The sequence below is a fragment of the Entelurus aequoreus genome, linkage group LG14, assembly GCF_033978785.1.
Source record: "Entelurus aequoreus isolate RoL-2023_Sb linkage group LG14, RoL_Eaeq_v1.1, whole genome shotgun sequence".
Classification (NCBI taxonomy): domain Eukaryota; kingdom Metazoa; phylum Chordata; class Actinopteri; order Syngnathiformes; family Syngnathidae; genus Entelurus; species Entelurus aequoreus.
This window is the reverse complement of record NC_084744.1, coordinates 59,700,467-59,722,289: the sequence shown is the minus strand read 5'-3', so window position 1 is coordinate 59,722,289 and position 21,823 is coordinate 59,700,467. Positions and strand designations below refer to the sequence as shown.

Sequence of the window (21,823 nt, the reverse complement as noted above, 5' to 3'; positions counted from 1 at the left end):
ATCAAAATGTTGATACTTTTGATTTTTTTGTTCTTGAGATAATGTATCTGTAGTGTAAAGCAGGGGCGGTCATACCACCGCCCGCCCGCCAGGAATCTCACCCACAGGAAGATTGCATTCATTTTAACAGTCTGACAAGCCACCATTTGGTGGACAACATGAGTAATTTAGGTCAGTGACTTTGGATGAAAAATATGTGCAGCATTAAATTATATGACCCGATGCAAACAACCTTCCTTAGTCATGCTGATTTTTTTGATTTTTTTTAAAGTTCCAACCAACACAAAATGTCAACAGACATGGTCAGACGTAACAACCTGCTCACTGAACTTTGTGGACATTAAAAAGAAAATTCTAAATTACACCTATAAATCCATTTCAAAGCATGATGGGGAAAAAAGCAAAACGCTCTCTCCACCCTTATCCATTTTAGCTGCTTGATATTTCTGATTGATTCCAAAACGTTCATATACTTTTCACATACTCTTAATATCCAATTATATTCATTATTAATTATACATCCATTATATTACATAAAATGTACACATATATGTATAAGCTTCCGGCCCTCCACTAGATTTTTTTAACCCACTGCGGCCCCCAAGTCAAAAAGTTTGAACACCCCTGGTGTAAAGTACCGTATTTTCACGACTATAAGGTGCACCTAAAAGTCTTACATTTTCTCCAAAACGGACAGGGCGCCTTATGTGTGCGCTGAGTTCCTAAATCTGTAGATGTTGTTGTGTGACTGGGTCGGCACGCTGTTTATATAGAAGAAAGGCGAACGTGACTGAGGACAGCATGTGGACGTTAAAGGGTGAAGGTTTCACGTGAGAGACGACGCTAAAGGCACGCCCCCAATAGGTATATACGGAAGTGCTGGGATGTGTGTTTTACAAAACATGGGTTTGGCAAAAGACCCCCGAAGATGGCACCCACGAAGAGACAAGCGTACGAAGCACAGTTCAAACTGCAATCTATCAGTTATGCAGAGGGACGTGGAAATCGAGCAGCCGCGAGAGAATTCAAGATCAACAAATCTATGATTCGCAAGTGGAGGAAGCAGGAAAACGAGTATCGCCAAGTCGAGTTTCTGCGGAAACAAGGCAAGGTGGCCTGAGTTGGAAGACCAACTCCAGCACAGGATTCCCAATCAAAGAACAGCCTGGAGAAGCGTCTCTACAGTCACCGTTCCACTGAGGGCAATGAAGCTTGCAGAAGAAATGAAAATTGAGCATTTTCGAGGAGGTCCGTCTTGGTGCTTTCGTTTCATGAAACGGCGCCATCTATCTATCCACGCAAGGACTATCTATCCTACGCAGCTACGTCCGGCCAATTACAAGGAAAAACTGGCCATCTTCCGTTCCTACTGCAATAAAAAAATTGCCGACAAACACATCCAGCACAACCACATCACCAACATGGACGAGGTGCCGCTCACTTTCGACATCCCGGTGAAGCACACCGTCGAGAAGAAGGGGACCAGTACAGTAACGATACGCACAACGGGGCACGAGAAGTCGGCTTTTACTGCCGTGCTAGCTTGCCATGCTAACGGACATAAACTGCCACCTAGGGTGATTTTCAAGAGGAAGACGCTGCCTAAAGAAAAGTTTCCACCTGCAGTCATCATTAAAGCGAATCAAAAGGGCTGGAAGGACGAGGAGAAAATGAGAGAGTGGCTGAGTGAGGTCTACGTCAAGAGACCGGATGGTTTTTTCCACGTCCTTGTTGATCTGTGACTCCGTGCACGCCCATCTCACACCCGCTGTGAAAAACCAAGTGCAGCAAACCAACTCAGAGCTTGCCATCGTTCCAGGAGGTATGACCAAGGAAGTCCAACCGCTGGACACGGGGGTAAACAGGGCCTTCAAAGTGAAGTTGCGAGCGTCATGGGAGCGATGGATGACAGATGGTGAATGAACACAGCTTTATGAAAACTGGGAGGCAGCGAATTACGCCACAATTTGTGAATGGATTGCGGATGCTCGGGCTAACGTGTCTGCTTGTTCCAGCTTTCGCAAAAGCCAGCATCGTTTCTGAGGAGGCCCACGGCAACGAGACTCTTAAAATGACCACAACTTGCCCAGTTGTTCATTTCGGACACAGGATTGATGAAAAATAATGTGAGTACATTGTTAAATACTTTGCTTTGCTCCTGCTGCCTTTTTAAAACAATGTGCATGCATGCTAGCGTATGTTTGAAGCTAGCGTATGTTTTACCATGTTGCGCCCAAAAATATGGTGCGCCCTATTTACTGTATGTGTTAAATAGAGAAATAGCACCGGTAACTGAGACTGCCCCTTTTAATACGGTGTGCCCAATGGTCGTGAAAATACGGTAACTAAATAACTGGGCTCTTGTCTAAATGAAACGTCATTGTGGGGAACTCATTTTTCTTCTGCCTAGGTAAGTACGTAATGAGCGAGCATTAAAATCCCTGCCACTTACAGTAAGCCACTCAGTATCCTTAAACAACAAGTGTAATAATAATAATAATACATTTAATTTCATAGCACCTTTTAGGAAACTCAAGCTTGCGTTACAACAATATAAAATACAATAAAACCAAAGCATATAAATAAACAACACAATTGAATAAAAATAAGGCAAGGGTATATGGTGAGTTCGACGGAGCAGGCAGACCGGAAAAGGTGTGTTTTGAGTTTAGATTTGAAGGTGGGAAGAGAGTCGCAGTTACGAAGGCCAGGTAGTAGATAGTTCCAGAGCTGGGGAGCAGAGTGACTGAATGCTCTGCCCCCCATAGTGATGAGGCAGGCAGGGGGCACGGAGAGGTGGATGCAGGAGGAGAATCCGAGGGAACAAGTGGGGATGGTGAAGTGCAGGAGATCAGACATGTATGGAGGGGCGGGGCGGGGTTGTGGGTGGCCATAAAGGTGTAGAGAAAGAGTTTGTAGTTGATCCGGTACTGTACGGAAAGCGGAGTTGCTGGATGATGGGGGTGATGTGGCAGTAAGAAGGAGTCTTTGTTATCATGCGGGCACAGTATTGATTTTGAATCGAGAATTAGTTTGAATCAAGAATCGATTCTGAATCGAATCGTTACCCCTGAGAATGGAATCTTTAGGTACATTTGCACAAAGTGTCAAATCAATAATAACGGCAATAAGTCATATTTTCCCAAGCAATGTTCAAGATACCAACCTTGGTGTGGCCGAGCTTGTACTGGTTGTGGTCAATATCCAGAGAGCCCAACAGTTTCTCTGCAGCTTTCTTGTTGTCAATGAATTGCCCTTCAGGAATCGAGTTGGGGTTCAGAATTCGGTATCTTTTGAAGATGCAAGCCAGGAGTAAAAATGTGCGAATAGGAATCCAAAGATGTTTTGCTGATTGAGTTGTTCAAATGTGCCTTTGAAACACAAACCTCTGTTTGAAGTCTCCATAGAGGATCCTGTTGGGGAAGCCCTTCCTGCAGATCCTGATGCCTTCCAGCACACCATTACAGCGCAGCTGGTGCATCACCAGAGGGTTCTCCATGGCCCCAGGAGTCTTGGACTCATTGGGGATGATGCAGCGTACAAAGTGGGGGTGAGTGGACCTCAGGTTGGTCATCAGCTTGTTCAGATTTTCCTGCAGGTTGGGACATGTCATCTTTAAAACACCAATTCATCTTGTGCTTGGTTATCTATGACAATTCAAGCATTGGTGTTTTAGTACTGGCCAGATTTTATGATGTATTATCGGGCAAGACGTCACAAGTTGGGCTGGGGTTAAGGTTACCCTAACCCTAACCCTAACACCTGCTAAATAAATAGCGTGTGTAAACTATAAAAAACAAAATGTTGCTGTTTTGGATTATCAGCCAGGTTCATCGGTGATTCCCTCGCAAAGACATCAATTATTGCACAAACGTAGTTAGAACTTGTATTTTTGAAGTCTAAACAGGTCTTACCCGATGTAAAGCAGACACCGTTTGAAAGGACGAACCTTTCTTCTTGGCACCTTTGCCCTTGCTGCCGGACTCCTGAGCTAAACACACATGAGTTGCAAAGTACAGTACGATGCACTGGAAGCAATACAAACGCTAGAATGTTCAATTCTATTCAAATCTTCCGTTTAAAGTACCTGCGTCGGCTCCTGCGTAGCCAGCAAATAGTATGGATAGCAGCTTGAGGTTGGACTTCTGTAAAAGTCCGACCACAGTCTCATTGAGAGGATCCTTGTTCTTCACCAGCCAGTTGTTGATGTTGTAGTCCACAGTTCCAGCGTAGTGGACCAGAGAGAAATGGGCCTCAGGTTTCCCTTTCACCACCCGGGGCTTCTGGAAGTTGTTGGACTTCCCCAAGTGGTTGTCATAAAGCTTAGCTTTAAAGGTGGTATCACTGGCTTTGGGGAACATGCACTCCTCTTCAAGGATGGACATGATACCCATGGGCTGAGGACACCAACGTTTGAGTCATTCAAATTCTATGATAAATCAATGTTAGCTTCTCATTAGCAAGTCTTACCTTTTCAATCAGGTCAATACACGCCTGCAAGTCCATACCAAAATCAATGAAAGTCCATTCAATGCCCTCTTTCTTGTACTCTTCCTGCTCCAGCACAAACATGTGATGGTTGAAGAACTGTTGCAGTTTTTCATTGGTGAAGTTGATGCACAGCTGCTCGAAGGTGTTGAACTGCAATGAAAAGCAACAAAATGGCTTTCTTTTTTTCCGCTCCAACCTCGAATGTGCAACAAGATCAAAGTCAGACACTGTGTTGTCCACCAACAAGGGACTGGACTCACGTCGAAGATCTCAAATCCAGCGATGTCCAGTACGCCAATAAAGTACTGGCGAGCCTGCTTGGTTTCCAGAGAGTTGTTGATTCTCACCACCATCCACAGGAACATCTTCTCGTACACTGACTTGGACAGTGCACCGATAGCATAGTACACCTGCAAAGGGATTGGTAAACTTCTAAACTGAACCCACAAGATTCCAAACGTTAGAAGCCACAAAAAGTAGCCATGTGTGGATCGATATTGAAACATCTTTATGCTCTAATATAGATTCTCAAATGAAAATATCCATACTTTTGTTACTCTAGGGGTGTTTAAACCTCTTCCACCTAAGGCTGCTGACTGAAAAGTCCAATTTGGCAAGGACAGTATTTATATATTTTTTTATTTAAAAAATGATCAAATCAGACATTGCGTCAGCTTTGTATTATAGTTGACAAAGTATATTATTATATTGGTTTTCCCCATGTAAGAATAGAACAAAATAATAATAATAATACGATTGTGTGACTGCATAACCCAGAAAGTCAACAATTCTTCCTGCAAAAATCTTTGTATTCTAGGTGACTAAGTATATTATTATTCATTATCAGTTGCAACATTTTAACTTTTTATCATTACATACCAATGTGTTGCTCTTTTTTTCTTACATTTTTAATGTGTTTTTTCTCCAATGTAAGAATAAAATAAAAATAATACTAAATTTAATATGATTGTTGCCTGTACAAAAATATTAATGTTACACATTTAACCGTCTTTATTATGGATGTTGTATTTTTTCCAAACTAATTCATAAGCTAACATTGTTTTAGTTTTTAATTAGCTCACTAAACTTTGTTTATTTTTCAAGTATATTTTGTTTTTATTTTGAGAGCTTTCAATGTGTTGGATCAGGGGTGTACTAACTTTTTCCAACAAGTCAAGTATGGGGGCGCAATATTGACATTTTTTTATTTTAAAAAAATGTCTAAAAACAGATATTGGGTCAGCTTTGTATTATAGATGGCTAAGTATATTATTGTAATTATTATTCATTTAAACTTTTTCTCATTACATATTGATTTTTTGCTCTTTTTCTTTACATTTTTACTGTTGTTATTTTCCTCCGGTAAGAATAAGATAATAATAATAATAATACAATTGTGTAACTGCATAATCTAGTGTGTCAAAAATTCTACCTGCACAAAAATACTAATATTCAGTTACATATTTAACAGTCTGCGATGAGGTGGCGACTTGTCCAGGGTATACCCCGCCTTCCGCCCGATTGTAGCTGAGATAGGCTCCAGCGCCCCCGCGACCCCGAAGGGAATAAGCGGTACAAAATGGATGGATGGATGTATATTTAACAGTGTTTATTATTGTTGTTGTAATTTTTCAAATTATTAATACGTTTGTTTTAATTACCTAACACATCTTTGTTTATATTTTAAGTATATTTTATTTTTATTTTGAGAGCTTCTAATATTTTAAATCAAGGGTTTCTTAACTTTTTCCATCAAGGGCCGCAAACTGAAAAGTCAAGTTTATTTAAAAGAAATAAAGCTAAAAACAGATATTATATATATTTAAAGACAGAAATGTGTTTTAGAGGTGACTAAGTACATTAATATTAATTATTAGTTTAAAAATTTCAGCTTTTTCTGATTACATTCCGATTTTTTGCTTTTTTCTTTACATTTTTACTGTTGTTATTTTCCCCCTGTAAGAATAAGAAAATAATAATAATACAATTGTGTAACTGCATAATCTAGTGTGTCAAAAATTCTACCTGCACAAAAATACTAATATTCAGTTACATATTTAACAGTGTTTATTATTGTTGTTGTAATTTTTCAAATTATTAATACGTTTTTTTTTGTTTTTTTTTAAATTACCTAACAAATCTTTGTTTATGTTTTATTTTTATTTTGAGAGCTTCTAATATTTTAAATCAAGGGTTTCTTAACTTTTTCCATCAAGGGCTGCAAACTGAAAAGTCAAGTTTATTTAAAAAAAAAAAAAAGAAATAAAGCTAAAAACAGATATTATATATATTAAAAGACAGAAATGTGTTTTATAGGTGACTAAGTACATTAATATTAATTATTAGTTTAAAAATGTCAGCTTTTTCTGATTACATTCCAATTTTTTGCTTTTTTCTTACATTTGTACCCTTGCTTTTTTAGATAGATACGTTATTAGAAAATACACAACTTTTTAAAATGTTAGCAGACACAATAAGTATGGTTGCACAAAGTATTGACATCGGATCGGTATCGCCAATACAAGTCTCAATTTCACCTGGTATCGGATCGTAAAAAGAAAACCAGTGGTATCGCACATCGCTAACACAAACTTACCTGATTAACATTTTGACCCTTGGTGACCCACTCGTTTCCCACTTTAACTCTGGGATGGCAGAGACCTTTGATGAGGTCCGCAGAGTTCAGGCCCATCAGATAAGCAACTTTGTCAGCGTCTGGAAGAAGAACACTTCCATTTATGTCTCAAGTATTTCTTCAACTGCCCACTCGTCCATTCTGGTGCTATTGTGAAACTTAGAGCCATGTTCTAAAGACCTTTTTATACAATTCTTCTGCGATGTATTGTACGCACCATTTTACACGGTCTCCGGGGGTTCAGGGGTGTCCTAACTTTAGCATTGGGCTCCAAAAATGTGGCCCGGGGCAGAATGCTGACTATATAAATATACAGTGTGTATATATATATATATATATATATATATATATATATATATATATATATATATATATATATATATATATATATATATATATATATATATATATATATATATCCAACTTTCACGTAAATATAATTTACAAGAAAGTTTGACTCCTACCTTGTTAATTTCCGTGACAACCTTCTTAAAATTTTGGAATCAATCCAAAATATCAAGCAGCTGAAATGCGCATGAATAAGTGTGGAGAGAGAGTTGGACATTTTTCCCATCATGCACTATAATTTGTAATTGTTCTTTATTTTTGCGTTGTTCGGATGTTTTTTAAAATATCCACAATGTTCAGTGAGCAGGTTGTGTTATGTGCAAACCAAGTGTGTGGACATTTATGTTTTGGTTTTTTCACACCATGACTAGGGAAGGTTGCTTGGATTGTGTCATATAAGTAAATGCTGTGCAATTGTATCAAAGTACTTTCAAGGGTCATTGATTTGATTTACTCAAATTGTCCACAAGATGGCAGCAAATATGTAGCATTTAGAGGTCGCCCAGAATTTAAGATTCATTTGAAAGCAATTGACGGTGCGATGCTGGCGGGCCGTAGTTGGAACACCACATCTGTAATGTGTATCAAATGTGATTTATAGATGTGTTTAAGGTCAATTGACGGTGCGATGCTGGCGGGCCGTAGTTGGAACACCCCATCTTTAATGTGTATCAAATGTGATTTATAGATGTGTTTAAGGTCAATTGACGGTGCGATGCTGGCGGGCCGTAGTTGGAACACCCCATCTTTAATGTGTATCAAATGTGATTTATAGATGTGTTTAAGGTCAATTGACGGTGCGATGCTGGCGGGCCGTAGTTGGAACAGCCCATCTGTAATGTGTATCAAATGTGATTTATAGATGTGTTTAAGGTCAATTGACGGTGCGATGCTGGCGGGCCGTAGTTGGAACACCCCATCTTTAATGTGTATCAAATGTGATTTATAGATGTGTTTAAGGTCAATTGACGGTGCGATGCTGGCGGGCCGTAGTTGGAACACCCCATCTGTAATGTGTATCAAATGTGATTTATAGATGTGTTTAAGGTCAATTGACGGTGCGATGCTGGCGGGCCGTAGTTGGAACACCCCATCTGTAATGTGTATCAAATGTGATTTATAGATGTGTTTAAGGTCAATTGACGGTGCGATGCTGGCGGGCCGTAGTTGGAACACCCCATCTGTAATGTGTATCAAATGTGATTTATAGATGTGTTTAAGGTCAATTGACGGTGCGATGCTGGCGGGCCGTAGTTGGAACACCCCATCTTTAATGTGTATCATATGTGATTTATAGATGTGTTTAAGGTCAATTGACGGTGCGATGCTGGCGGGCCGTAGTTGGAACACCCCATCTTTAATGTGTATCAAATGTGATTTATAGATGTGTTTAAGGTCAATTGACGGTGCGATGCTGGCGGGCCGTAGTTGGAACAGCCCATCTTTAATGTGTATCAAATGTGATTTATAGATGTGTTTAAGGTCAATTGACGGTGCGATGCTGGCGGGCCGTAGTTGGAACACCCCATCTGTAATGTGTATCAAATGTGATTCATAGATGTGTTTAAGGTCAATTGACGGTGCGATGCTGGCGGGCCGTAGTTGGAACACCCCATCTTTAATGTGTATCAAATGTGATTTATAGATGTGTTTAAGGTCAATTGACGGTGCGATGCTGGCGGGCCGTAGTTGGAACACCCCATCTGTAATGTGTATCAAATGTGATTCATAGATGTGTTTAAGGTCAATTGACGGTGCGATGCTGGCGGGCCGTAGTTGGAACACCCCATCTTTAATGTGTATCAAATGTGATTTATAGATGTGTTTAAGGTCAATTGACGGTGCGATGCTGGCGGGCCGTAGTTGGAACAGCCCATCTGTAATGTGTATCAAATGTGATTCATAGATGTGTTTAAGGTCAATTGACGGTGCGATGCTGGCGGGCCGTAGTTGGAACAGCCCATCTGTAATGTGTATCAAATGTGATTCATAGATGTGTTTAAGGTCAATTGACGGTGCGATGCTGGCGGGCCGTAGTTGGAACACCCCATCTGTAATGTGTATCAAATGTGATTTATAGATGTGTTTAAGGTCAATTGACGGTGCGATGCTGGCGGGCCGTAGTTGGAACAGCCCATCTGTAATGTGTATCAAATGTGATTCATAGATGTGTTTAAGGTCAATTGACGGTGCGATGCTGGCGGGCCGTAGTTGGAACACCCCATCTGTAATGTGTATCAAATGTGATTTATAGATGTGTTTAAGGTCAATTGACGGTGCGATGCTGGCGGGCCGTAGTTGGAACACCCCATCTGTAATGTGTATCAAATGTGATTTATAGATGTGTTTAAGGTCAATTGACGGTGCGATGCTGGCGGGCCGTAGTTGGAACAGCCCATCTGTAATGTGTATCAAATGTGATTCATAGATGTGTTTAAGGTCAATTGACGGTGCGATGCTGGCGGGCCGTAGTTGGAACACCCCATCTGTAATGTGTATCAAATGTGATTTATAGATGTGTTTAAGGTCAATTGACGGTGCGATGCTGGCGGGCCGTAGTTGGAACACCCCATCTGTAATGTGTATCAAATGTGATTTATAGATGTGTTTAAGGTCAATTGACGGTGCGATGCTGGCGGGCCGTAGTTGGAACAGCCCATCTGTAATGTGTATCAAATGTGATTTATAGATGTGTTTAAGGTCAATTGGGATTTGTTTTGACATAAAACGCCTAGCTTGAGCCCAGATCTAAAGCCTGTAGAGAACCTTCTGGGCGACTTCAAGAGAGCTTTGTGTGGATGAAAAAGTAGACAGATGAGTGAATGAAGGATGTGACGACATGAAATCCTCCTCACCTTCAGTTCCATCAGCCTCGGCCTGCTCCTCTCTTTGCTTCTGCTTGAACTTCATGTTTCCGTTGTGCATGATGGCTCCAATCATCTTATAGATGCTGTTCTTCTCCTCCTGAGTGAAGCCCAGCACATCGAAGGCGTCCTTGTATGAAGCAAAAACAAAGAATAATGAAGGCACTTGTCGTCTTTCACCATGGTTGGCCTTCAAATGCGCCCACATCAGTGGCCATGAGTTCCTCGGAGTCGTTGATGGAGGCCACGGTTGTCTCTCCTTGGGAGATGAAGGCGTAGTCGTAGGGGTTGTTGGTGATCAGCAACATTTCTCAAATACAATTATTGAAATATATCACTTAGACATTTTCTGTACTGAATGTGCTGAGTTAACTGAGTAGTTCTACTCACCCAGAAGTTCAGGCTTCACCTGGGACAAGATCTGGTAGAAGATGTGATAGTCCCTCTCAGCTTTGAGCTGGTAGGTCACACGAGACTTTTCTAGAAGGTCTGTTCAATGTACAACCAAGCTAAGTTATACAGTAAAATAGTCAATGAAATAAAGCTTTCTATACCTTTAACTTGGACACACACATCTATACCTTTAACTTGGACACACACATCTATACCTTTAACTTGGACACACACATCTATACCTTTAACTTGGACACACACATCTATACCTTTAACTTGGACACACACATCTATACCTTTAACTTGGACACACACACACATCTATACCTTTAACTTGGACACACACATCTATACCTTTAACTTGGACACACACATCTATACCTTTAACTTGGACACACACATCTATACCTTTAACTTGGACACACACATCTATACCTTTAACTTGGACACACACATCTATACCTTTAACTTGGACACACACATCTATACCTTTAACTTGGACACACACATCTATACCTTTAACTTGGACACACACATCTATACCTTTAACTTGGACACACACATCTATACCTTTAACTTGGACACACACATCTATACCTTTAACTTGGACACACACATCTATACCTTTAACTTGGACACACACATCTATACCTTTAACTTGGACACACACACATCTATACCTTTAACTTGCACACACACATCTATACCTTTAACTTGGACACACACATCTATACCTTTAACTTGCACACACACATCTATACTTTTAACTTGGACACACACATCTATACCTTTAACTTGCACACACACATCTATACTTTTAACTTGGACACACACATCTATACCTTTAACTTGCACACACACATCTATACCTTTAACTTGGACACACACATCTATACCTTTAACTTGGACACACACATCTATACCTTTAACTTGGACACACACATCTATACCTTTAACTTGGACACACACATCTATACCTTTAACTTGGACACACACACATCTATACCTTTAACTTGGACACACACATCTATACCTTTAACTTGGACACACACATCTATACCTTTAACTTGGACACACACATCTATACCTTTAACTTGGACACACACACATCTATACCTTTAACTTGGACACACACATCTATACCTTTAACTTGGACACACACATCTATACCTTTAACTTGGACACACACACATCTATACCTTTAACTTGGACACACACATCTATACCTTTAACTTGGACACACACATCTATACCTTTAACTTGGACACACACATCTATACCTTTAACTTGGACACACACATCTATACCTTTAACTTGGACACACACATCTATACCTTTAACTTGGACACACACATCTATACCTTTAACTTGGACACACACACATCTATACCTTTAACTTGGACACACACACATCTATACCTTTAACTTGGACACACACACATCTATACCTTTAACTTGGACACACACACATCTATACCTTTAACTTGGACACACACATCTATACCTTTAACTTGGACACACACATCTATACCTTTAACTTGGACACACACATCTATACCTTTAACTTGGACACACACACATCTATACTTTAACTTGGACACACACATCTATACCTTTAACTTGGACACACACATCTATACTTTTAACTTGGACACACACATCTATACCTTTAACTTGGACACACACATCTATACCTTTAACTTGGACACACACATCTATACCTTTAACTTGGACACACACATCTATACCTTTAACTTGGAGACACACATCTATACCTTTAACTTGCACACACACATCTATACCTTTAACTTGGACACACACATCTATACCTTTAACTTGCACACACACACATCTATACCTTTAACTTGGACACACACATCTATACCTTTAACTTGCACACACACATCTATACCTTTAACTTGGACACACACATCTATACCTTTAACTTGGACACACACATCTATACCTTTAACTTGGACACACACATCTATACCTTTAACTTGGACACACACATCTATACCTTTAACTTGGACACACACACATCTATACCTTTAACTTGGACACACACATCTATACCTTTAACTTGGACACACACATCTATACCTTTAACTTGGACACACACATCTATACCTTTAACTTGGACACACACATCTATACCTTTAACTTGGACACACACACATCTATACCTTTAACTTGGACACACACATCTATACCTTTAACTTGCACACACACATCTATACCTTTAACTTGCACACACACATCTATACCTTTAACTTGGACACACACATCTATACCTTTAACTTGGACACACACACATCTATACCTTTAACTTGGACACACACATCTATGCCTTTAACTTGGACACACACATCTATACTTTTAACTTGGACACACACATCTATACCTTTAACTTGGACACACACATCTATGCCTTTAACTTGGACACACACATCTATACCTTTAACTTGGACACACACACATCTATACCTTTAACTTGGACACACACATCTATACCTTTAACTTGGACACACACATCTATACCTTTAACTTGGACACACACATCTATACCTTTAACTTGGACACACACATCTATACCTTTAACTTGGACACACACATCTATACCTTTAACTTGGACACACACATCTATACCTTTAACTTGGACACACACATCTATACTTTTGGTCATTCTGGGCCGGTCATTTCCAGGAGTTATCTCAAACTCTGAGAAGCCTCCATTTTACTCATGTTTTCCAATGTTGTAAAAATGTGTAGAATAAATATTATATTTGAACATTACTGTCAACGAATATTTGCATCAGCGTGCGACACAGTCATTTTGATAGTAGGCTAATATAACTAATATAGACACTTACATCATGTGTTGTCTTCATTATAACACTTATACATTTTGATAGTAGGCTAATATAATTAATATAGACACTTACATCATGTGTTGTCTTCATTATAACACTTATATAAGACTTTTAAAGTCATTTTGATAGTAGGCTAATATAGCCAATATAGACACTGGTAAACTTAGTTATTATTTGCAAATATTAGCTCATTTGGAATTTGATGGCTGCAACATGTTTCAAAAAAGCTGGCACAAGTGGCAAAAAAGAGTGATAAAGTTGAGGAATGCTCATCAAAGACTTATTTGGAACATCCCACAGGCTAATTGGGAACAGGTGGGTGCCATGATTGGTATAAAAGCAGCTTCCATGAAATGCTCAGTCATTCACAAAGAAGGACGGGTCGAGGGTCACAGGTCAAGGGTCACAGGTCGAGGGTCACCACTTTGTCAACAAATGCCTGAGCAAATTGTTGAAGAACAACATTTCTCAACAAGGAATTGAGGGATTTCACCATCTACGCTCCGTAATATCATCAAAAGGTTGAGAGAATGTGGAGAAATCACTGCAGGTAAGCCATGATATTACACACCTTGGATCCCTCAGGCGCTACTGCATCAAAAAGCCACATCAGTGTGTAAAGGATATCACCACATGGGCTTAGGAACACTTCAGAAAACCACTGTCAGTAACTACAGTTGGTCGCTACATCTGTAAGTGCAAGTTAAAACTCTCCTATGCAAGGCGAACACCGTTTATCAACAACACCCAGAAACGCCGTCGGCTTCGCTGAGCCTTAAGGGGCCTATCCCCAGGTGCATGTCTTTGGAGGTGGGAGGGGCCTATACCCAGGTGCATGTCTTAGGAAGTGGGAGGAAGTCGGAGTACCCAGAGGGAAGCCACGCAGTCACGGGGAGAACATGCAAACTCCACACAGAAAGATCCCGAGCGCAGGATCAAACCCAGGACCTTCTTATTGTGAGGCAGACGCACTAACCCCTCTGCCACTGTGCTGCCGGAAAAGAACCATCCGGACTGTTCTAGGGTGAAAGTGTAAAAGGCAGCATGTGTGATGGTATGGGGGTGTATTAGTGGCCAAGACATGGGTAACTTACACATCTGTGAAGGCACCATTAATGCTGAAAGGTACATACAGCTTTTGGAGCAACATATGTTGCCATCCAAGCAACGTTACCATGGACGCCCCTGCTTATTTCAGCAAGACAATGCCAAGCCAGGTGTTCCATCAACGTGGCTTCATAGTAAAAGAGTGTGGGTACTAGACTGGCCTGCCTGTAGTCCAGACATTGAAAATGTGTGGCAGCTAAAATATGAGAAGGGAGACTGTTGAACAACTTAAGCTGTACATCAAGCAAGAATGGGAAAGAATTCCAGCTGAAAAGCTTCAAAAGTTGGTCTCTTCATTTCCCAAAAGTTTACTGAGTGTTGTTAAAAGGAAAGGCCATGTAACACAGTGGTAAAAATGCCCCCGTGCCAACTTTTTTACAATGTGTTGCTGCCATTAAGTTCTAAGTTCATGATTACTTGCCAAAAAAAAATGAAGTTTGTCAGAGTGAACATGAAATATCTTGTCCTTGCAGTCTATTCTATTGAATAGAAGTTGAAAAGGATTTGTTGTATTCTCTTTTTATTTACCATTTACACAACTTCACTGCTTTTGTAGTTTGTACATTGGCTTTGCTATTGACATGCTACTAATTAGCATTAGCAATTTTACATGGCGATTTCAAGGCCTTCACATGTGTTAATGAGGATGACAACTAAGATGCGTGTTACAATCAAACAGCTGGTGAGCAACAATAAGTACAATACTTTTTATGTGGGCTCTGTACCGAGGATGTCGTTGTGGCTTGTACAGCCCTTTGAGACACTTGTGATCTAGGGCTATATAAATAAACATTGATTGATGACTTGTTGTAGGATGCAACGTGACTATCCAACACACCATAAAGCATACACTACTGCCATCAAACATCTTGGAATTGTGATAGTAAGATACAACACCTGGACAGCCGTTATCATAATCAGCTTATTTTCAAAGAAAAAAATATTTTACAATCAAAAACAATATTTATCAACACTCACAAAAGTACGGGAAATTGATGATGTTGAGTACTGGTATGGATTCTCAGGTACAGGGAATTGGTACTGTATTGGATGAAAGGTGAAGGGCAGCCTTCCCTACATGTAGAGTATGTGAGGTCAGTTGAAGAACAGAACATGTGAGGGTGAAGGTCTGTGGTAACCTCATGACTGACAAGTCCAACCCTCTCCTAGGTTGCTATCGCAGTCACTAGACTGTAGACGTCTTGTCTTACAACTTTCCCTTATTGTATGGAGAGCAGCTTACAAACACTTGAAATTGGCAACATGTTGGTGGAGAAGTCAGGATTCACTTACAAGTCTCGATATCAGCAGAAGCCAGCTTCCCTCGGTTGTCAAAATGAATTCTGATGAATTTTCCCTGAGAAGGAAAGCAAACATTGAACATATAGTATTCATGTGGGCAGAAAATTGGCCAAAAGGAATGTAAAAATACACTCACGAATCTGGAAGAGTTGTCATTTCTGATGGTCTTGGCGTTACCAAAGGCCTCCAGAGCAGGGTTCGCCTGGATGATTTGGTCCTCCAGGGTCCCCTGAAGACAAAAAAGAAAACATTCCTGTTGTTCCTTCAGTTCAGCGGTTTTTCCGACAATTTTTGTGCCCTGTGCTTTTTAATGTCCTTAAATAATCTAACACTATTGAATGGAGGGAAGTCAAACACTTGTGCCAGGCGGAAAAGCACAGCTCAGATTGCTGCCTGTCCCTTTAGACCGCCTGCATTGATTGGCTTCTTAGGGCTGCCTTCTGGCAATCTGACCAATCAGCGGTCAGATGCGAGGGGAAATCTTTCACAGGATAGAGATATTTAGGATAGAACTGATTTAAAAACAGGTGCTGTTAAAACTGGTGAGTGGGATCATAAACCTTTTCAAGCACTGCTTTTGTAATATTACGGGTGTAGTTTCCAGTACCAGGAAGAGAGCAGATTACAGGGACCATTAGGATTTCTTTTCAACTTCATGTTGATAAATGACATTTCAGACCTAGACCGTGGCGGTTTATCAGTTAATGTACATAATCATGATGTTGATTGGATGGTTCTGGGTTCAAATGCTGTCAAAGGCAGAAAATAAGTTCATTGTGTCTTGCCCACAACTCTTTCTTTTATTGGATATGTTATTTTGCACACAAATTGTTGATCATGTGTTCCTAACCATGTAAAACATGCATCTAAGTCAATTCAAGTTGGACTCAAACAGTTCTGAAATACTTTTACAAACATAACAATCCTTTAAACCACGCCCCCTCAAAACATGCCCTCTCTACTTCAAAAATCCAAACCTTGTCCCTATTTGTGTACAACTTCAATGATTTGAACAAGGGGGAGACAAGTATATGTCCAACTCAGGGGAGTCCAAACTTTTTGACTCGGGGGCCGCATTAAGCTAAGAAAATATGGCCGGGGCCAAAAGTGGACTGCATGTAAAGTAACTACCACCTTGTTTACTTCCAGGACGACCTTTTTAAAGTTGTGTAGTCAATTAGAAATATCAAGCAGCTGAAACGCGCCAAACATGGATAAGTGTGGACAGTGTTTGTCCCATCATGCATTGTAGTGCTTTTAAATGGGTGCATTTTGGAATGATGTTTGGTGATTGGACATCTTTTATAATATCCACAAAGTTCAGTGAGCAGGTTGTGTTAAGAATGGCCATTTGTGTTGACTTTCTGTGATGGTTGCACTTTCTTTGTGGCATTGGATCATATAGGTACATGGTGTGCTGTGTAGACTTTGAAGACAAATTCATGGTCAGTGAATTGATTTACTCATGTTGTCCACAAGATGGCGTCACATTTACAGCAATTACATCGTAAAATATTGAAGAATCGGCTGGAGGCTCCACACGGGCCAGATTTATGACTAAACTTGTCATGTCTCGTGGGTCAGGCTGAAGATGTGACCAATCTAAGTCTAACACTAGATCGTACCAATCAAAGTCTAAGACCATATCGTACCAATTAAAGTCTAAGACTAGATGTGACCAATCAAAGTCTAACACTAGATCGTACCAATCAAAATCTAAGACTAGATGTGACCAATCTAAGTCTAACACTAGATCGTACCAATCAAAGTCTAAGACCATATCGTACCAATTAAAGTCTAAGACTAGATCGTACCAATCAAAATCTAATAATAATAATAATAATAATAATGGATTAGATTTATATAGCGCTTTTCTAGACACTCAAAGCGCTTCACAGAGAAGTGAGAACCCATCATTCATATTTACAACTCATTCATTCATCATTCATTCTCCGGTGTGAGCGGCACCGGGGGCAAGGGTGAAGTGTCCTGCCCAAGGACACAACGGCAGCGATTTTTTTTTTTTTTGGATGGTAAGAGGCGGGGAGCGAACCTGCAACCCTCAGGTTTCTGGCACGGTTGCTCTACCCACTACGCCATACCGCTCTAAGACTAGATGTGACCAATCTAAGTCTAACACTAGATCGTACCAATCAAAGTCTAAGACCATATCGTACCAATTAAAGTCTAAGACTAGATGTGACCAATCTAAGTCTAACACTAGATCGTACCAATCAAAGTCTAAGACCATATCGTACCAATTAAAGTCTAAGACTAGATGTGACCAATCAAAGTTTAAGACTAGATGTGACCAATCAAAGTCTAAGACTAGATGTGAACAATCTAAGTCCAAGACTAGATCGTACTAATAAAAGTCTAAGACTAGATGTGACCAATCTAAGTCTAAGACTAGATGTGACCAATGTAAGTCTAAGACTAGATGTGATCAATCTAAGTCTAAGACTAGATCGTACCAATCAAAGTCTAAGACCACATCGTACCAATAAAAGTCTAAGACTAGATGTGACCAATCAAAGTCTAAGACTAGATGTGACCAATCAAAGTCTAAGACTAGATGTGACCAATCTAAGTCTAACACTAGATCGTACCAATCAAAGTCTAAGACCATATCGTACCAATTAAAGTCTAAGACTAGATGTGACCAATCTAAGTCTAACACTAGATCGTACCAATCAAAGTCTAAGACCATATCGTACCAATTAAAGTCTAAGACTAGATGTGACCAATCAAAGTTTAAGACTAGATGTGACCAATCAAAGTCTAAGACTAGATGTGAACAATCTAAGTCCAAGACTAGATCGTACTAATAAAAGTCTAAGACTAGATGTGACCAATCTAAGTCTAAGACTAGATGTGACCAATGTAAGTCTAAGACTAGATGTGATCAATCTAAGTCTAAGACTAGATCGTACCAATCAAAGTCTAAGACCACATCGTACCAATAAAAGTCTAAGACTAGATGTGACCAATCAAAGTCTAAGACTAGATGTGACCAATCAAAGTCTAAGACTAGATGTGACCAATCAAAGTTTAAGACTAGATGTGACCAATCTATGTCTAAGACTAGATGTGACCAATCTAAGTCTAAGACTAGATCGTACCAATCAAAGTCTAAGACTAGATGTGAGCAATCAAAGTCTAAGACTAGATGTGAGCAATCAAAGTCTAAGACTAGATGTGAGCAATCTAAGTCTAAGACTAGATCGTACCAATCTAAGTCTAAGACTAGATCGTACCAATCAAAGTCTAAGCCTAGATGTGAGCAATCAAAGTCTAAGACTAGATGTGAGCAATCAAAGTCTAAGACTAGATGTGAGCAATCTAAGTCTAAGACTAGATCGTACCAATCTAAGTCTAAGACTAGATCGTACCAATCAAAGTCTAAGACTAGATGTGAGCAATCAAAGTCTAAGACTAGATGTGAGCAATCAAAGTCTAAGACTAGATGTGAGCAATCAAAGTCTAAGACTAGATGTGAGCAATCTAAGTCTAAGACTAGATGTGAAGACTAGATGCGGGCTGTACTTTAGACACCCCTGCATAACATCATGTCATAATACCCTGAACGTACCCTGAATCACCCTGCCCTGCTCTAACTGCCCTGCTCTAACTGCCCTGCTCTAACTGCCCTGCTCTAACTGCCCTGCTCTAACTGCCCTGCTCTAACTGCCCTGCTCTAACTGCCCTGCTCTAACTTCATGTAAGAGGATTCACTCTCCGCTCCTCTTTTACATGTTGAAATGACATTTTAAAAGTGGGAACTGCTTTTTTAAAATGTTGAAACTGTCTTTTACCGAGAACGTTTGAACTCTATGATGGCGACAGTTGGATTCTGTGACCAATTGATTGTATTTCCATTGACCTTGTTTGATTTGGGGAAGGTGGAGGAGTGTTGGATGGATTGTGTTGGGTCTTCCAAAACCAAAGTGTTACTCACCTTTTTCTCAATGGCTGCATCTTTCTTTCCAGCACTTGGAACTGCAGCAATGCTGGCAAAGTACTGAATAACTCTCTTGGTGTTGACAGTCTTTCCAGCACCAGATTCTCCGCTGAGTACAAGGGAGACAACACCCTTTTAGACAAAGATCTAGAACAACATGGAAGTGTGCTTTTTCTTCGTTTCTTACGTGATAAGAATTGACTGATTCTCTCTGTCTGCAAGTTTAAAGTTGAAAATGATGCAATTACAAACTTTGACATTGGAACTATTGAAATAGGAGAGAGAATGTTTGCTACCTGCCAGCATGTACTGGTAGGCGTTGTCAGAGATGGAGAAGATGTGAGGAGGAGCTTCACTCCTCTTCTTTCCTCTGTAGGCAACAACCACCTCCTGGTTGTAGACTGGCAGACCCTTGTAGGGGTTGATGGTGACACAGAACAGCCCAGAGTACGTCTGCCAAAGACAAAATGTTTGAGACATCACCATGAATTCTCAGAGCATTCCATGGATCGCAAGCGGTTCTTACGTAGATCATCCATGCTGCATAACGCTCTTTGAGGTTGAACAGCACCGCGGGCTCATGGAGGAAGGTGAACATGGCCATGTCTTCAATTTTATCAAACTTTGGCGGGTTCTGAGGGTGCACGTCACACTCCTTCACCGTCACCGTCTGTCGAACCAAAATGACGGACAATTGGATGAAGATCTGGACTTTGTGTTTTCATTGGACCTTTAAAGAAAGGGAGCTACCTTTCCAAACTCAGTCTCAGCCGTGACCTTGTCACCATCTCGACTGGTTATAGACGCTTTCACGTACTCCACCACCGGGTCAGAAACAAAGCACTCCTTCTTCATGTCGAAAATACGAGTTTGAGCTTCCAAACGCTCCTTATCCGACTTCCTCAAAAAAGGAGCAGCTGGCCCAAACTCCGCCATTACCGCGTCACCCATTTTCCTGCCTTCTGAGAAGAGAAACATGGTAGTACAGTATAGTATATTCCAGCTTTTTTCAAAGTATGTCAGGTAAAAAAGACATTTAGCCAGTGCTTGTCACGCCCCCGAGGGAGTGTGGTTAATTATATCATGTATCATTTTCTTCTATGATTGGACGTAGCATGTGTGTGTAATAATCCTTTAAAAGCATTCTGCTACTAAGGTCAAAGTGCACGTGTCCATCTGCGGCGCTGCAGGAAAGTAACATCTGGTAGAAGGTCCACACATAGGATCAGGGGATAGGGGTCGGAGGTCACCGGACCCAAATGGATCACAGGTTGACTAGTCAAGTAAATAAAGTGAGTGGTATGCAGGCTGTCTGGCATGAAGATTAGAGCCACAAGGAGAGGAGGTCTACAAGAATGCTATTTCACAAGTAAATAAAGTGAGTGGTATGCAGGCGGTCTGGCATCAAGATTAGAGCCACAAGGAGAGGAGGTCTACAAGAATGCTATTTCACAGGACAGCAGAATGAAGAGAGTTGGCACACTTCTTCTCCTAGAGCTGCAGTTCTAGTCGGAGGCTCGCTGAAACAAATACAGCTTTTTGTTCCACGATTCCTTGGCTCATCACCCATCACACCACCATCCAATATACAACAGGAGTAGAAGACATTTCCAGCCCCGACTATAAATAGTTGGGTTGGGAATCTTTGGTCCCTAAACAATTCCATCCAATTCCGATTCCTTGGGTGACGATAAACCGATTCTTATATCAAAACCGATTCTCACAATGTAATATTTGGTACAACAATTCAAATCATTCATGTTAGAAAAGCTCGTTCTGGTTTTTTAAAAAACATATTTTTCAAAATGGATTCTTATTGAGAAATTAATAGATTTAGAATCAGGATGAA

At 40.3% G+C, this 21,823-nt stretch overlaps 1 protein-coding gene across 2 annotated transcripts in view; it reads right to left on the bottom strand.

Annotated features, from left to right (window-relative positions):
* Positions 1–21,529, bottom strand: part of LOC133665144 (myosin-7-like) — a 35,307-nt gene extending 13,778 nt beyond the window's left edge. The window contains exons 1-18 of one of the 2 annotated variants that reach the window (XM_062070367.1): positions 21,428–21,529; positions 20,725–20,936; positions 20,501–20,644; positions 20,271–20,427; positions 20,162–20,189; positions 19,972–20,083; positions 16,150–16,242; positions 16,005–16,068; positions 10,729–10,827; positions 10,545–10,648; positions 10,330–10,468; positions 7,088–7,206; positions 4,752–4,901; positions 4,471–4,641; positions 4,088–4,397; positions 3,915–3,991; positions 3,387–3,592; positions 3,167–3,290 (exon numbers count right to left, since the gene is read on the bottom strand). In XM_062070367.1, the coding sequence (XP_061926351.1) occupies positions 3,167–3,290; positions 3,387–3,592; positions 3,915–3,991; positions 4,088–4,397; positions 4,471–4,641; positions 4,752–4,901; positions 7,088–7,206; positions 10,330–10,468; positions 10,545–10,648; positions 10,729–10,827; positions 16,005–16,068; positions 16,150–16,242; positions 19,972–20,083; positions 20,162–20,189; positions 20,271–20,427; positions 20,501–20,644; positions 20,725–20,925 (2,298 nt within the window). In that variant the 5' untranslated portion in view covers positions 20,926–20,936; positions 21,428–21,529. Of the gene's footprint in view, positions 1–3,166; positions 3,291–3,386; positions 3,593–3,914; positions 3,992–4,087; positions 4,398–4,470; positions 4,642–4,751; positions 4,902–7,087; positions 7,207–10,329; positions 10,469–10,544; positions 10,658–10,728; positions 10,828–16,004; positions 16,069–16,149; positions 16,243–19,971; positions 20,084–20,161; positions 20,190–20,270; positions 20,428–20,500; positions 20,645–20,724; positions 20,937–21,427 lie in introns of those variants that run through there. The other variant, XM_062070366.1, reaches the window with a different exon arrangement.
* Between the last annotated feature and the right edge of the window lie 294 nt (positions 21,530–21,823).